At 37.7% G+C, this 17364-nt stretch overlaps 1 protein-coding gene across 2 annotated transcripts in view; it reads left to right on the forward strand.

The window, feature by feature from the left end:
* The window catches only part of Ntng1 (netrin G1), a 323431-nt gene that overhangs the window by 178129 nt on the left and 127938 nt on the right, over nt 1–17364 (forward strand). For both annotated transcript variants that reach the window (XM_035451719.1, XM_027395542.2), the window contains exon 2: nt 3459–4099. In XM_035451719.1, the coding sequence (XP_035307610.1) occupies nt 3459–4099 (641 nt within the window). The remainder of the gene's footprint in view (nt 1–3458; nt 4100–17364) is intronic.

Consider the following 17364-nt stretch of genomic DNA (forward strand, 5'->3'; position numbering starts at 1 on the left):
AATAATAATAAATTTGGTGATTTATTCCACCTGGAACAGAAAGTTATCCGCCTCCCCCACCCCCACCCCCGCCCCAGCTCCTTTTGAAGGGGATGCCTATAAATAGTACCGCAGACGCTGGGATCAGGAATAGGGAATTGAAATTTGAGAGAAAAGTACAGCAACATTTCCATTATCACTGATTTCTTGAGTATATTTTTAAAACAGTTCTGTTTCTCACATAATATCCCTTCTCTCCTTTCCCCTACCTCATCTCAATTTTACCTGAGTCTCTCAAACCTGTTGCCAATGTTCAGATTCAATTGCTTTAATGGGAAAGGGGGGAAGAGAGTATTAGCTGACTAGGTAGGAGCAAGCTGCCCCTAGGGAGGACTGAGCAATTCTTCAGTGCCCATCTTGTATTACACAGGAGTCAGCAGGTAACTGAGTGTCTATATCTACAGTGTAAATTAATTACTGGAGATCCATCTCACACATCCAACAGATGATGTGATCAAAAGCTCACAATTCATGAAAAGAATAAGAAGAGAATTCTCAGTGTAATTCCAAAAGAAAGGCTGAGGACAGTATGAGAAGGGAATTTCTTCCATCCAATCATGTCCACAAATGTGTAGAATAGGGCGAGGGAATACGGCAAATCCCTCTTATCCATAGTTTCATTTTGCATAGTGCCAGTCCCTGGTGGTCAACTGGGTCCTAAATATTAGATGGAAAAAAACTAAAAATAAACAATTTGTATAGGTTTTGCCTTGTGCACTGTTGCAAGCAACACAATAAAACTCTTACTTTTGACTCCATCCCACCATTTGTGGGTATGAATAGCCCTTTATCAGTGTATTCACACCATAGATACCACCCACTCATTAGTCACTGAACAGCAGCTTCAATCCTCAGAGCAATAATCCCAGGCATCACAGTATTCATATTCCACCAGCATTATATCAAGAACATATACCTGTATTTCCAATCATTTCATCACATAGATACTATATAGCCTATATTGGTCTCAGAAAGAAGAGTATACAAAGACATTTTGAGATTGACCTCATTTACATAGTTTTTATTATAACACATTGTTCTATTAGGAGTCATTGCTAAGCCCTTATTATCCAAAATTATAAGTATTTTCATAGGTTTAGAGGGAAAATAAACATATATTGGTTTTATTGTAACCAGAGGCTTTAAGTATTCCCTGAGGGTCTTGTAATATGTCCCCTGAAAATAAGGAGAACTATAACAATTTACTATTCCTGAATAGTGACTTTGGATGTTATTATTTGCTTTTCTTTTTAAAGAAAAATTTAAGCAATGCTAAGTTGTTCTCTCCACATTCTATCAGGGAAACCAGAGAAGAGGCACTTAGTGTAACAGAAGCAGTGTTTTAACTTGTGACATGACAGGGAGGCCTATTTGCAGCTTCTTGTTTGAGTGGGTTGTAAAGGAAGTAGCATTTGTAAGGAGAATAATAATTAACATCCACAGAGAGCTGCCTATGGGCAGAGTCTAAGTCACAAGCACACAAGTGTCTGGTTGGGTGTACAGCATCATCTCCGCCGCCTGGAGCTAGTCCTCCACAATCTGAAAACTCCATGTCTGCAGTCAACCATGGAGTGAAGATACAGGAGGGGGTGCAGAAAGTTGCCAATGGCAAAACATGACTCTGCCCCATGTAGAGCATTGTGTTCAAAAGAATAAGTGACATGCCAGCAGGCATACTATTGCAGCCTCCTGCCATCCTCAGGTTCTCATTCTGCTGTCAGTGCTTCTCATTGGATGGCATTCATGTGCTGTACAGTCAAGCCCAGAATGGTTGACTCTGCACTGCAAACATATAGATTATTCCTTGTCAATGTTCCCCCAAAGAATGCCGTGTAGTAACTATTTACATAACATTTCCATTTAAATCATTTCCAGATGATTTGAAGTATGTGGAGGGTATATGCAAATGTTATGCCATTTAAAATTAGGCAGATTTGGGTATCCATGGGGGACCTGGAACCAATACCTCAAGGATACTGAGGGATAGCTATAGTGGGCTTCTGTGTTCTATTACTTGGAACACATCCTCAGCCCAAGACATTCCTGAGCACTCATCTCATATCTAGCTATTAGGATGCCAGATGTTTGGACCAAACCCCAGAGCCTGCAGTGTACCACATTTTAATGATTTGTGGTGAATAAAGTAAATGTTTTAAAACCAGATTTTATGAAGCAGGGACCCAGTTAAGTATGATGGATTGAAGGCAAAGCAAAGAGAAAGCTGAATGTTAATGAGGGTATCCTTGGCAATATAGGACAAGGATTAGCATCTATCATTCATGGCTAATTCTAAAGCCCTGCTTGAAAAGTGAATTGTTAAAGAACCATCCCTAAATAAGACCTAAATTGGAATGGCATCAATAGACATGCTAAGTGGAAGGGAAAATCTCAGGAAATCTCAATCTTAGACAAAGAACTGTAGGCAACTAAGGAATCCTGAGAGTTCGAGAAATAGTCTTCACAGGGAAGAGAACACTAACTGATTATCTAGTACCAAATGATCAGCTCTGAAAATATGCATATAAGTAACATTATTTGTACTAGCAGATTGTATGTATGTTTTAGGAATGAACACACACACATACACATACACATACACATACACATACACATACACACACACACACACAGAGAGAGAGAGAGAGAGAGAGAGAGAGAGAGAGAGAGAGAGAGAGAGAGAGAGAGAGAGAGTTGGCTTTTTAAGCTGGAAATTTGGGAGCGCAAGAGGGATACATGGGAAGAGCTATAGGAAGCAAAGGTAAAGAGAGAAATGATGTAATCATATTTTAATTTCAAAAAAGTCATAATAAAAAAGAACCATGTTGTCAGGAATATCAAGTTGGGGAGGGATTCTGCCTGGCTTCTTTGCTTCTCTGCAAGACTTTCTAGGAGGATGTAGAAGGATTGAGCTATTAGGCAGTTCTGAGTCCTTGTGCCTCTGTGATCACATCATGGGTCTAACACACAGGGATAAATAAACTTTACTTATATGTTGAAGCCCATAGAAAGACAAGAAAATTGCTGCATTAATTTTACGAGATTATTTTTATATGCTATGTGTATAAGTGTTTTGTTAGTCTGTGCACCACTTGCATGCCTGATGCCTATGGAATTCAGAAGAAGGCATCTGATGCTCTAGAACTAGAATGACAGACAGTTGTGAGCTGCCATGTAGATGTGAGGAATCGAGCCTGGGTCTTCTGGAAGAGCAGTCATGTTCTTAACTTCCGAGTCATCTTCCTAGCTCCCCATAGTACTTTTTAAAAGGCTATTATAGAGGAGAATCCAGTTGGGAAAAGTGAGATGTTTAATGGCTTTGTTATTGTTGTTTTCTGTCTTAGTTTGTTAACAATCAGCAATAAGGTGTGACTGTGTGGAGCTAACATTTTAATGAATCCTCCTTTATTCTTCCTCCATAGGGCAACCCTTACATGTGCAATAATGAGTGTGATGCAAGTACCCCTGAACTGGCACACCCTCCTGAGCTGATGTTTGATTTCGAAGGAAGACATCCCTCCACATTTTGGCAGTCTGCTACTTGGAAGGAGTACCCCAAACCTCTCCAGGTTAACATCACTCTGTCTTGGAGCAAAACCATTGAGCTCACAGACAACATAGTTATTACCTTTGAATCGGGGCGTCCAGACCAAATGATCCTGGAGAAATCTCTCGATTATGGACGAACATGGCAGCCCTATCAGTATTATGCCACAGACTGCCTAGATGCTTTTCACATGGACCCAAAATCTGTGAAGGATTTATCCCAGCACTCGGTCTTAGAGATTATTTGCACTGAAGAGTACTCCACCGGGTACTCCACGAATAGCAAAATAATTCACTTCGAGATCAAAGATAGGTTTGCATTTTTTGCTGGACCTAGGCTACGAAATATGGCTTCCCTCTATGGACAGCTGGATACAACCAAGAAACTCAGAGATTTCTTCACAGTCACGGACCTGAGGATCAGGCTATTGAGACCAGCCGTTGGGGAAATATTTGTAGACGAGCTACATTTGGCACGTTACTTTTATGCTATCTCAGACATAAAGGTGCGAGGAAGGTAAGAGATTCTCTGTTCATCTTGAATGGAAACGACTGTGTCCAAAAATATGCTTTGGTCAATTTTTATTTTACTGTTTTCTAAACAACATCACTATGCAAGGAGATTCTTAAGGTGTCTTTGACCTTTTGGCTCAACAATGATTTATAAACCTACATTGGCTGTCAGTCTTCAAGCATCTTTAGAATTTAAACAAAAGAAAACATAAGTATCTTATCTGAAGCTCAGGAACTTTTTATGTGAGGTGAGGCTAACATCATCAACATAGTGAAACTGCTTGCTCTGTTAGAGGGGTAGAGAAAAACAGGGTTATGTCTTACATTTCACAATGCAAGTAAGAGTCACCATGCATAAAGAAATAAATGCATTTCTTTAAGATGGTTAAGCTTCCCTTTTTAAAAGGTCATGGATACTTTTGTTTTAAAACACTATTTCATATCTAAAACACGGGCTTGGGACACTTCACTTTGTAGGTCAAGTACAGATGGACTAGAGTTGTAACATCATTGGTTATGATGAGGGAACCTTGTTTCAATAGTATACCAAAACTACAATTGAACTATAAAGAATTTTGAAGACGTTTGAATGAGAAACTCCAATGGTGAGAACAAAAATTACCAACACAGAGATTTTTATTCAGCAAGGCATGATGGGAGTGGAAGCATGAGATAGTGGAAAGAAAAAAAGGAAATATAAACAAAGAGATAATCATTCTTAAAATATGAAAATATATGAAGATAACTGTGTAAATGGTACATTTGGTATATTGCTCTAGGCAAACATAAATTTAGACAGATAAATCAGTGTTAATTCAATTGGTTGGCTTTCTGATTCTTTGGGGTCTAACCAGTCCTCAGAAACTGGAGGTGCTGGGATTCTGGTCCTTCTGAGAGTTGCTTGCCACATATGAATAAATACATGTTTGCTACTGTTAAGATGAGAGTAATAGTGAGAACGAAGAAAAGGTGGTGCTTTCCTGCTTAGAGTGGCATCTAAAGTTTCAGGATGTAAACAGTGGGAAGATAGCATAAATTTGGGGCTATCTGCTGTGCTTAGCCTGTGTTCCTCGTGACCAGTGAAAAATCTTTAACTTGCTCCTGGAATCTGGTTGTAGAGAGGGAGGAGTGATGAGCAAAGGGGTCAAGACCAGGTTGAGGAAGCCCACATTAACAGCTGACCTGAGCAAATGGGAGCTCACTGTCTCTAGACTGACAGCTGGTGAACCTGCATAAGACCAAAGCAGGCCCCCTGAATGTGGGCGTCAGTTGAGGGGCTTGGGCAGTCTATGAGGCCACTGGCAGTGGAGCCAGTATTTATCCTGAGGACATGAAGTGGCTTTGGGAACCCATTCCCTATGGAGGAATACTCTCTCAGCCTAGATGCAGGGAAGGGGGGAGTCAGTCCTGCCCCAAATGATGTGACAGACTTTGATGATCCCCCAGGGAAGGCCTCACCCTCTCTGAGGAGTGGATGGGGTTGGAATGGGGGGATGGTGTGGGGAGAAGATAGAGGGAACTGGGTTGGTATGTAAAATAAGATTACTTTTAATTTAAATAAAAAATTAACTAAATAAAAAGAATCTTTAGCTACAGACCTTATTGTCAACTTTTAACCAATGTCTTAGTGACAGATGATGACTACATCTTGAAAGCAAATTAGTATTTTGGCGAAATTTGTGCCCTAGTATATCAATACCCACACTGAGCTTGAGACCCCTACAGTTTAGAGAGGAGTGCATGGTTTAGCAGGAGACTATGAATGGGCAAAGGGAAGTTGTCTTATAAGATTTGAGTATGTGCTGTACCAAAATGTCCCAAATATTCAGGAACATTTTAGTAAAAGACTATCAGTTTAAAATGCCACCTTATTTATTCTCAAAAGCACATACTGCATAACAATATTTGATATTTTTAACAACAGCATACCAACATCAAATGTCAAATATTCAATATGGCTGAAAGAAGATAGCTCTAAACTAATAGGCTGAGATTTGTGTGGTTTTATAATATTAAATTCAGGTAAGTCAGTTTCTGACAGTTTGAAAACTCCTTAAACTGAGCTTGAGTTTCTGTAGCCCACTGCACCTAAATGCTATGATTTGGCTCTGTCAGAAAGGCAACCTTTCAGAGATTTTCAGGTATTAAATAAGAGCTTGTATTTTTGCTATTGGAAATTCATTTCCCTTTCCTCTGATTCTTTGAAGGAAAGTATAAAGCAAGGTTTTGAGCTAAGGATGGCTTTTTGTGTGCTCCATTGGAGTTAGCTGGGCCATCTCCTGAAGATGGCCCACCAAGAACACTGAATCCCTCCGGACTTCTCACCTTTCTCACCTTGGCAATGACCTCCCGCTGCTTTGCACTGGCTCTGAGGAGTTAGCAGGACCCAGATTCCAGCAAGCTGCCTTCCCTGAGTCTCACCTCCACTGTCATTCCTGCTCACCAGTTAGCCGCAAGCTGGTGAGGAACAGCTGGGCAAAAGAGAAAGGGCCAGTGGAGGTGTAGGCACGTCCATACAGCTCTGCTCTGTCACCTCCACAGTCTGTCCAAATTCTTCAGGGCAAACTGATGCTGGCATGTACTGCACTAGGCACCAGATGGCTGGAGTATTTTTAGTCCTGGGGGAGGGACTAAAGAAGCAAGGCCTGATGGCTCCGGCATGTCTCCAGCTTTCAAGTTATGTAAGGAATATTTGCTCATGGTGGAGCCACTCAACGGCAAACTGAGTAAAGGTAGTATATTAGGCCTTCCAACCTATAAAGTGATTATTACCATTGACAATTTCAGGATTCATATCCTTGATTGGTTTTCCCTTAAACTACAAATCATCTATATAAAGGCTGTCTATTAGTTGATGACCTCTACTCAAAAGTTCTTAATTTTCTAAAATGTAGGCAAGGGTATTGTTTCCTGCACCTTGCCTTTCCATTCTGTGGTCACATAATCACAGAATCATATATGTCTATACATTTCTTTTTCCAGGAATAATAATGACATTTTTCTGTTGGTCATTTCTAATACCATCCAAGCAAAATGGGGAAATTTACATGAATACATACATATAAACTTTGTATGGAGACCAGATATGAATATTTGCAATGTAGTCAACAGAAAATATATTTTCCATCTTAAAATATTAAACTATGAAATGAAAATAGCTGAAGATATAATATAAATATACATATGTAGATTTTATAATAACTACTTTATTTAACCTAAAAGCAATGTTTTGACTATCATTAGATTAATGGGTCATTTAGGCCAGTGGTTCTCAACCTATGGGTTGAGATTCCCACAGGGTTTCATATATCAGATGTTTACATTATGATTCATAGCAGTATAAAAATTTCAATTATGAAGTGGCAATGAAATAATTTTGTGGCTGGGGGTTCACCACATCATAAGGAATTGTTGTAAAAGGTCACAGCTTTAGGAAGGTTGAGAACCACTGGTTTACGCTCTTTTTTTAACATGGGATATATCCAGTATCTATTGAACTGATAACAAAACCTATAATATTATCATAAAATGTATTTCTCTTTTACTACATGCTTATTTTGCTTTCATTTACTTCTTGCATATTTATCACGATAAAGAGGAAGCAATACTATTGGCAATCTCAGTAACTCCATAGCACTTACATTGTTCAATAAACCTAATAATCTTCATGGACTAATTCTGACTTATGGTTGTCCTGCTTCAGTAAATCAGGGTGATTTTCTCTAGTGAATAATGGAGAAGTGCAGTGTGCCAGTACCTTAATTAAAGAGCCACTCTCTTAGTCTTGATCTCATTTTAATTTACAGGGTAATACTACAATAATATCACTAATGGAAGGTACATTAAAGGGCATCAAGTAGCATTAACTGTATTAAATTATGGTACTTGTGTTAATTAACTGCTGAAGCAAGATGGTTCTAATGTCCAAAAGTTCGTCTAGTGCATAAATAAAATGTGCCCAGATGAAAGGTGAGAGGAGAAACGAAGAGTACATGTTTGTTCTGAACATTTTTTTTTCATACAGACAGGGGGTGAAATTCAAAAGTCATTAAATATATAATGTCCAAAAGGTTTCCTAGTTACACAGTGGGAGGTTTGGATTTTCAAGTACCATGTTTCCTTCTAAGCTTTCTTTCCACAATTAAGTTAATTAAAACCTGAATACTTGTCAGATGCACAGGTTTTATCAGAATATAAACTCAACACTCCTTTTTGTTTCTCTGAGGTAAGACTGAGAAAGTAATGTGATTTATTATAATAGTTTTTTAACTCTGAAAGATAAATGAGCATGTGGTAATAAGCCCATTTGTTTTTGAGATGTATTATCAGCAATGTATCAAGCTACTGGCTTTGGACATTGGGTAATAGAATTTCTCCTCTAACAACGTAAACAGGAAGGTAGAATTGAAAGAAATATTCAGATCTGATCAGCAACATCTCAATTGTCTTTTACAGCACAATCTTAAAGGTAATTCATACCTCTTTCAATAGTATTTATTCATTTCTTATCCCATGAATAGCCTACTCTGCTTCCTTTACAGTAGGCTGTCAAAGTAACAAATAGTCTACAGTTTAGCTTATCCAGAGCTTAGCTTTCTGAAGTTTTCATTGAGTCATATGCAAAGATTTTAGATAGAAAATTCCAGAAACAAGTAATTAATAAGTTTTAAGTGGATTTTGTTACAGTATATGGTTACAATTGTATTTACCATGGATTATAATTGTTAGACACTCACTGTGACATATTTTTAACTTCAACTTCATAGGTATGTACACATAAGCGATAAAAATAGTATGTATAACATTCAGTGCTCTCTTTCATTTTAGACAGCCCTTAGGTGTTTTGAAATATAGCTGTGCCCCAATTATGTAAATCAACTGGAATTCATTTAGTGTTTATTTACTTATGTTCTATTACAAAAAATTTGAAATTGGTTAACTTTTAAAGAAAAAAAAAGGCTAACTTTTATTTCAGTTATGGGAGTTCAAGGATCTGCAAGTGATAACTTCCTTCTTGTGGGCATCGTCCCAAGGTGGCCTAAGACATCATGGCATGAAACATGGGGAGTGCATTTCTTCTGCATGGATTGCTATTCGGTAAAGCCACCAGTATTCAATTGAGGGCATTCTCTCTGATCCCCTTATCTAATCCTAACCACTTCCAAAGCCTCATCTCTAAAAGCCATCATTAAGTTATTTCTATCCTCTTAATACTGCACAGTGGGTTAAAGTTCAGTACATGGAGTCCTAGGAGATACATTCAAACCATATCTAATACATAGCACTGCATGCATTCTTATGAGATGAAAGAACTACTAATTTATTGAGAGAAGACTAGTAAAAAGTTTGATAATATCTGACATTTGTATGGTATCTTGAAATGTGTGGTTTAGTATGCCAGGCAGCCAGAGTTAAATGGAATTCTGGGCAGACAAATCATGTACAAAACAGCACAGCTTGTTAAGGAATTCCCGATAAGAAATGAAGTGTAGAATCCTGAAAGTTTCCTTCCAGTCTTCTCCCAATGGGCCGTCATCATCTTTAAGAAGTGCTAAAGGATTTCTGCATCTTCCTTTTGCAGTTGCTCATGCTACAGTACACATAAATTTATAAATCTTCACATGTGAGTTGAATACAGAGGAGATACATTTTAAGGCCGTAGTAGAAAATATTCTATTGTGTGAGTACTGAAAACTGTAACATTTCTTAACTTAGGAGCAATTATGACTCCCAGACCTGGTGCTTAAGTTGAGAGTCAAAAAAAAGCTCTTCAAATCCTCAGAAGCCAGCACAGGGTGATGGTTTGAGATTCTCTTGTAGAGGCAACAGGGCCTGAGAACCAATTACAATCTGAGCAAGGATGGTGGAAGAGACTGCTTACTTAGTTGAAAAGATAGATGGCAGGGCTGGAGGTTAGTGTCTTTAACATGGGGAATAAATGCTGAAGCAGGGTTTTAGGCAATCAGTAGCTTATCAAGGTAATTGTATTGTACCATCCACTGTGTGATAGCAGGAATCCAAGTTGAGATTCCAGTTGAGACTCCTAAGTGGGCACTCTACTGTCTCAAAGGGGTTTGAATTATTAATTCTAAACTATATGGAGTGGGTAAAACTTGGGCAAAGGATCACATCTATCTATCTATCTATCTATCTATCTATCTATCTATCTATCTATCTATATTTTTAAAGAGGGTCATTTATAAATCATTCCTGAACCCCACAGAACACTGATGTTTCAAAGGTGTTTTCCCAAGGAAACTGAGATATAACTTGAGAAAATCGAGCTAGAGGCAATTGTGCTTAGTCCTCATCAATATGTGAGTAACAACTTTAGCATTTAGGTAACCTTCAGCTTCTAAGATTCTGGTTGATGGTTTTGCTTTCATTGATCCTCACAAGAGGCTTGCTAGAGGTACATTTAAGTCATTTTACAGGTGAGAAAACCGAGGACCAGAGATGGTTCATGACTTCTTTTATCTTACATCACTCACATCAAGGATCAAAGTCAACACCCTGACTGCAGTGGTCTGAGGTCCAAGCTTTTGTAGCCACAGCAGTCTGAGTGGAGCTTGATTGATACAGGAGACCCAAAAATTCTCTAAAAGATTTCCCTGTAGACAACAAAACAACCGTTGCCTCTCACATCTCTGCCACTCATGGTGTGCTCAGGAGCCAAAAAACTCCATGAGTTTTTCTGCTTGTTCTTTCACCATGCCAGTCTGTTCTCTGTTTATTTGCTCTCTAACTTAATTTTACTTTTATCAACTTTAAAGTTGTGACTGAGCTAAATTACTTTGCTGTATTAGATAGAGGGACTTCCCTGCTAAAGCCAGATTATGGGGATATTGTGCTGCTTTCCTGAGAGAAGAAACTACTTGAATTTTCTGAATAATTTCTTCTGCATTTTCTCTGAAAATTTAAATACTTGCCCCTGCATTTCATTAAGGTAAAACATCAAAAATACAAAAGGTAACTGATAATAATGGATAAATGTGGTAATGATGAGTCATGCTAGCCTTTTCAAAGGAAGCCCATCCTTCGAATGAGGACCTCTGGTTTTCCTTTTCACATCAACTATCAGTACCCATTCTGTCTTCTAGAAGATCACTGGCCAAATGCACTGCCGATTTTGTAACATGCAATTTCATACTTTTATATTAAGTGATTCTATCACACAAGTCTTTTTTTCCAAGCTAAATGGATTTTTAACCATTCTGTTATCAAAAATTTCATTTGCTCTTGTTTTAAAAGGAGGATGAAGTCCCATAGCTAAAAATATTCAAAGGAAAGATTTGATGACCACAGATTAAAAATAAAAAGCAGAGCAAAACCTGACTATTACTTAAGCAGTGGAAACAATGGGGATAAAATTTGGCATGCACATTCATTTTGGGAAACAACTGGGGGCCATTTTGGTTTCAATGATATTTTTAAATCTTTGAAAATTTTGAATCATAAAGAGAATCTATACATAAATATCTCATTTTCCTTGGATATTCTGCCATTAAAAGTAGAGACTGTATCTAATAATGTCTTCATTTAAACTTTAAACCTTGTTAGCATGCAGGAATACAACTCAGTATAAGAAGGTATCTTTTTACTCTTAATTTCCAAGTGCTTAGGTCTTTCATTTCGTTTGTTTTTGTTTCTTTTAAAGCTAGTGGATCACTAAAGATGTCTTTTTAGAAAAGAATCAAAGATATTTGAAGAAAATATCATGTAATGAAGATAGTAAAAGAATTTCCCATTTCACTTAACTTAGCATTTGTATAGAAGATACAACCACATGGTCAGGGCTAAACAACAGAACTGGGGATGGACTTAGAACTCCCATCTTATATGTGGAGCCCTTTATTATATCCTAATTCCTAATTTAGTGGTCATCATTTCTCTTCAATAGTCTTGGCAGAAAGAGGGAGATAGAGAGAGAGAGAGAGAGAGAGAGAGAGAGAGAGAGAGAGAGAGAGAATGTGTGTTTTGAAGCATTTCCAGATGTATTCAGAAATGTTGGTCATGATCTAATATTTACTCTTACAGTTTTGTAGTTATGTATGCAATGCCTCAATAAAAAGACCTTTTCCATTATCCCCCAAATACAAGAATACGAATTTATTGTTGTAATTTGATTCTGGGGTTTGATATATTGATTCCATTACAACAGAGGTCTATATATGCCAACTTACCAAGTCATTCTCAGAACTAAGTATGTTAGTTTAATCTGTGCATAGAAACTAGTGGTTGTTGGTTTCTGCCTCCATTTTATAGATAGGGAAACTTCAAACGAAGTTAACAGTAAATGGCTAAGGGGGGATGAATTAGAAATTGTTTTTGTTGACTTATGAATTTGTTTCTTAACTTGAAAAGTAGTTGTTATATAGAGAGACAGACTTAAAATATATGGTATGACAACTTCAAAAAAATCATGCTGATCCAGAGATCCTTAACCATAGCATGAAAATTGAGACAGGAACTCTGAATGTCCTTTATCATACTGTGATTGTACCTAGGATAATAGACATTGTGCTGGAAACACAATGAGAGTAAATAATAGAAACTATTAAGTTTTCAAAATAATTATTTGTCTTAATGAGGCATTGTTTAGGAGTCAAGAGGAGCAGAAGTGGGTCCTATACTCATAATGCTTGGAGAACTCAGAGTCAGTCAAAAGAAACAGAAGCAGTGTCTCTCTTCTATAACATGAGAGCATTTCCTTATATTACTCAAAATTAATCCACAAATAGCCTAATTCTTAATGTATTTGAAAAATCTTCACATTTGTTTCCTGCAATGAAAATCACAATACTGAGTATACTACTACAGCAAACATTACCATTTTATTTAAACCTAAGCCTTCAAAACATAAGTAGCTGATCTTTCTCTCTCTCTCTCTCTCTCTCTCTCTCTCTCTCTCTCTCTCTCTCTCTCTCTGTGTGTGTGTGTGTGTGTGTGTGTGTTTGCACGTATGGGTATACTGATAAACTCAAAGAACTAGTATTCACAGAAATCATGTTGGGTAGTAAAGTTCCTTAAAAAACTACATCATTGGACTTTTAGTGTGGTAAATGAAAATATCTGTAGACTGTGTTTGCATGTGTGTGTATTCATATGTGTGTATGCATATGTGTGTATGAATATGTGTGTGTGTGTGTGTGTGTATGTGTTCATGTGCACTTGCCTATGTATTTATATAGGGCTAAGAACAGATTGATTTTTTTAGAGTAAACTAATTTTAGCTATCTTCATCTCTACATTGTTACTACATTAGGTGAAAGGTTAGCTCTGATATGAACTTCCATCAATTTTTGCTGCATTTTCATTTACCTTGCAAAATACCAGATATCTTTTAAAAATCATAAGAAATTAAGTATCAAATGGAATACATAAGGACGGATTTCTTTGTTTTGTTTTGTTTTTGCTCTTTTAGTCTAAGCTAGAGAAATTATGATGGGAGCCTCAGCATAGATGTAAAATATGAATTACCAAGTGTTGCAATCTGTTGCATTCTGAGATAAATTGAGATGCTAATGGCATTTGATCCCCTCACACTCTATAGCAGTAAGTTAAAAATGTGTATGTAAAGGAAATTGAAATTAACTAATAATTAATATATATTTCCATTTGCTTTGGGTGATATTCTTAAACTCACAAGCTTATTTTAGTTAAACGCGCAAATTTGAGCCCAGGAAGCCAAAGCTAAGGGGTATTACCTTGTCTAGGAAACATGTTGCTGTCCTGTTTGCTTTTACTCATTTGAGGCTTCCAGAATACCAGGGGAGCAACACTGTTACAACATATTGGTGCCATCCATGTATAATTATAGATCCTTCAGGGCTGCTGGGAACAGGGAACAGATGGGGGGAGGGTGGGCCAAGAAAGGACGGGAGGGGGAGTCTAAGAGGTCAGAGATTTGGCAGGTTAGGGAGCGACAGCATGATGAACTCCTGTACTGGATTTATATAGGCAGTGTGTGTGCCAAATAGGGAGTCATAACATCCCAAAAATCATTTATTTTAGAACTGAAAAAAATCACAGAAATAATTTCATCTAACTCCCTTTTCAGACTGAAGCAGAATATAGTTAAGTGAATTGGCCTAGAATAATATTGTTGTGTAACTAGAATCTAGACCCAAAATGGTCTTGTGTTCTACTAGTTGATCTGAACCTAGAGCTAATAGATATGTACCTACACATAATAGAAACTCCCTAGATGAGTATTAAAGGCTTGAGTGAATTTTTTGGGACATTCTTCTGCATAATACATGTTGGTACTCTGCCCTTTGGGCATCCTGTGGCCACCTTTCCATATTTCACATAGAAGCCCAAGTGAATAGGAGAAAAACATGTTTTGCAATGCTATTTCACCCAACTCCACCAGACACATAAAGCTTCAGATTTCAATCAACTGTCCAAATTAAAGGAATATGCTTTAATTATCTCAGGTATCAATGCAAATGTCAAAACAAGTGGGTAAATGAATAATACCGCAACACACAGTTACAAAACATTTCTCTTTCTGATCCTTTCCAGACTATTCAGTGAGGATGGGGCAGTATTCAACAAATGGTGTTTGAAAAACTAGACATTAAGAAATAAGAAGATGAAGAAAAGAAGGAGGAAAGGGAAGGGAAGAGATGAGAAGGGAGGGGGAAGAAAAGAGAGGATGCAGGAGGGTGTGATACCTTAACTTAAAACACACACCAAAATTAACATGGATCAAAGATTTACAAAGTAAGCAAGTAAACTAAAACTATTAAGCATTTAGAGGAAAACACAGAGCAAATTTATGGACACTAAACAGTCAACAAAAGAAAAAATCAGTTTGAATCTTGTCAAATCAAAAATCTGTGTGACTTAAAGGACATTATGGACTGAGTAGAAAATAAGCCCAGGGAATGAGTTAAAATGTTGGAAATCACAACAATAGTATAGGCTTAAATAATAGGACATGGAGTAGAGAATATACTACTGGTGATGTTTTGGTCTTCTGAAAAGGAGTTTTGGAATGAAGGAAGGAAGAAGGGAGGGAGGAAAAGAGAGAAGTGGAAGAGGGAGGGGTGGGGGAAAAGATGTTTCCTTGGGAAATTTTAAAGATGCAGGAGGACTGCAAAACCATATACTTCAGTCTTCAGAGGGGATGAGCTGGAAAGTCTTGCTGCAGATTGGGTCTCCAGCTCCACCAGGGCTCCTCAGATACTCTCTGGTTCTCAGAGTTATGCCCATTTCTTCAGGTACTGCATATTTAAAGGGAAATCAGGTCAAAGACTTTGAGATGGGGCTTTTCTGTAACCCAGAAAAACTCACAGAGCAAACCTGCTGAATTGTGTGTAGAGCTGGTATCAAAGAATATGATGAGCAGATTCTTCACCTCATCACTAAAAGAATGTAAAATCCTCTCTCTCTCTCTCTCTCTCTCTCTCTCTCTCTCTCTCTCTCTCTCTCTCTCTCTCTCTCTCACACACACACACACTCACACACACACACACACACACACAAATAAGATGGGAAGTCTGAAATATCCTGTAATTATAAAAAGAATGGGGTCTATTTTGGATGTTGTAATAACCACTTGATTAAAGCTATTATAGACATGTTTTTCTATCTTAATAACTTTTGGGGGAGAGGGTAGAGATGGATCAGAGGGTAAATTTCTTAAACCACAACCTGGAAGTCTAGTGTGGATCCTCAGAACCTACACAACAGGCACATAAGTGTGGTAGCCTGCCTGAAATCCAGTTTTCTAGTGGAGGAGATAACAAGCCCCAGCATCAAGCTGTTATATAGAATAGACAAAGGATTCAGTGAGATGTCTTCTGTCAGTGTATCATATGGAGATGGATTGAAGAAAACACTTGAATTCAACTTTGGGCCTTTCACATAAGTATGTACTGACACACACGTGAACTCACACATGCATTCCAAAGGAATACCTTGGATTTGTATTAAGAAGCAAAAAAGTAACCCATTAACATTTATTTTACTTGAAATATCATAAGTTGTGTGAGAACACAGCAATTGGTGGATTACAAAGGAGTAAAGTGTCTTTTAGCTGGGACTCAGACAGACTCTGTGGCATATAATCCCAGAACTGTAATATGGAAAATAACATCTTCCCTAAGTGCCTTTGATAAATTTTCTTTAAATGTAAATGTAAAAAAAGAACCCAGATATATATATATATATATATTATATATATATATATATATATATATATACTTGCATATTTTGTGCTTGCTAGTTTGTGGCAATGTGCCATTCCCTACAGAAAAAGATGAATGACCACAGTTCCTATCTTCAAGATGCTACCATCTGCATGGACTGACATATACTTCAACAGGAAAATTATAAAGCAATATGGCCTGGGCCATAATAAGGTTTCTGTGGCAACAGGGAACAGTATGAGAGATACAAGCCCATAACTCTGGGATGAGAGACACTGGCCAAAAGACAAGCTAGTATTCTTCTTTCTATTTGTTTTGTTTCTTTTATTTTTATTGTGTAGACAATGACACAATCATTATATGTGGTTTAGCTTGATGGAGTCAACAACCTACACTGCCTGGATGACAGGAACTGGAGACTTGGTAGCCCAGAAACCTAGGCTAGAACCAAATAAGGCAAACAAAGAAATAAAATCAATGGAATGATTCATAATGATATACTGCTATATTTAAAGATTGTTGCCTTGTTCAGTCATCGTCTGAGAGGCTTCCTGCAAAATATGAGAATGGGTGCAGAGACCCATAGATAGGCATTATGCTGAGAGAGTCCATATTGGAGGTCTCCATCAGGTCCCTTCCTCCTGGAGGTCGGGAAACCCACGGAAGCTGGGAGATGAAAGATTGTGGGAGTCAGAGGGGATAGAGGATACCAGGAGAACATGGCCGGCTGAATTAACTACAAGCTGGTGTTCTTATCCCCATCAAGGCTATCACTGGAAAATAGCAAGATAGTGAGGTGAAGTTATATGAAATTACCATGATTAAGAAGTAAAAAGAATTAATATTACATGGTGATTAAAAATACCTACTGTCCTGTTTTAGTGCTAGATAAATACACAAACTTAGACACAATTTTGTTCCCGTTTACCTAATAGAAACATATCCCAAACATTAGTTCATGGTATGATTGTCTCAGATACAGGCAAGTATTGAGTAAAGTCTGGACTGGCAAGCCTACACGCTGCTTAGTCACACCGAAGGACAGGCTCAATTTTCAATACAAAGTTAATCCTGTTTGCATTAAATATAAATGTTCTTTACGGAAAGCAAG

The sequence above is a fragment of the Cricetulus griseus genome (assembly GCF_003668045.3).
Source record: "Cricetulus griseus strain 17A/GY chromosome 1 unlocalized genomic scaffold, alternate assembly CriGri-PICRH-1.0 chr1_0, whole genome shotgun sequence".
Classification (NCBI taxonomy): Eukaryota; Metazoa; Chordata; class Mammalia; order Rodentia; family Cricetidae; genus Cricetulus; species Cricetulus griseus.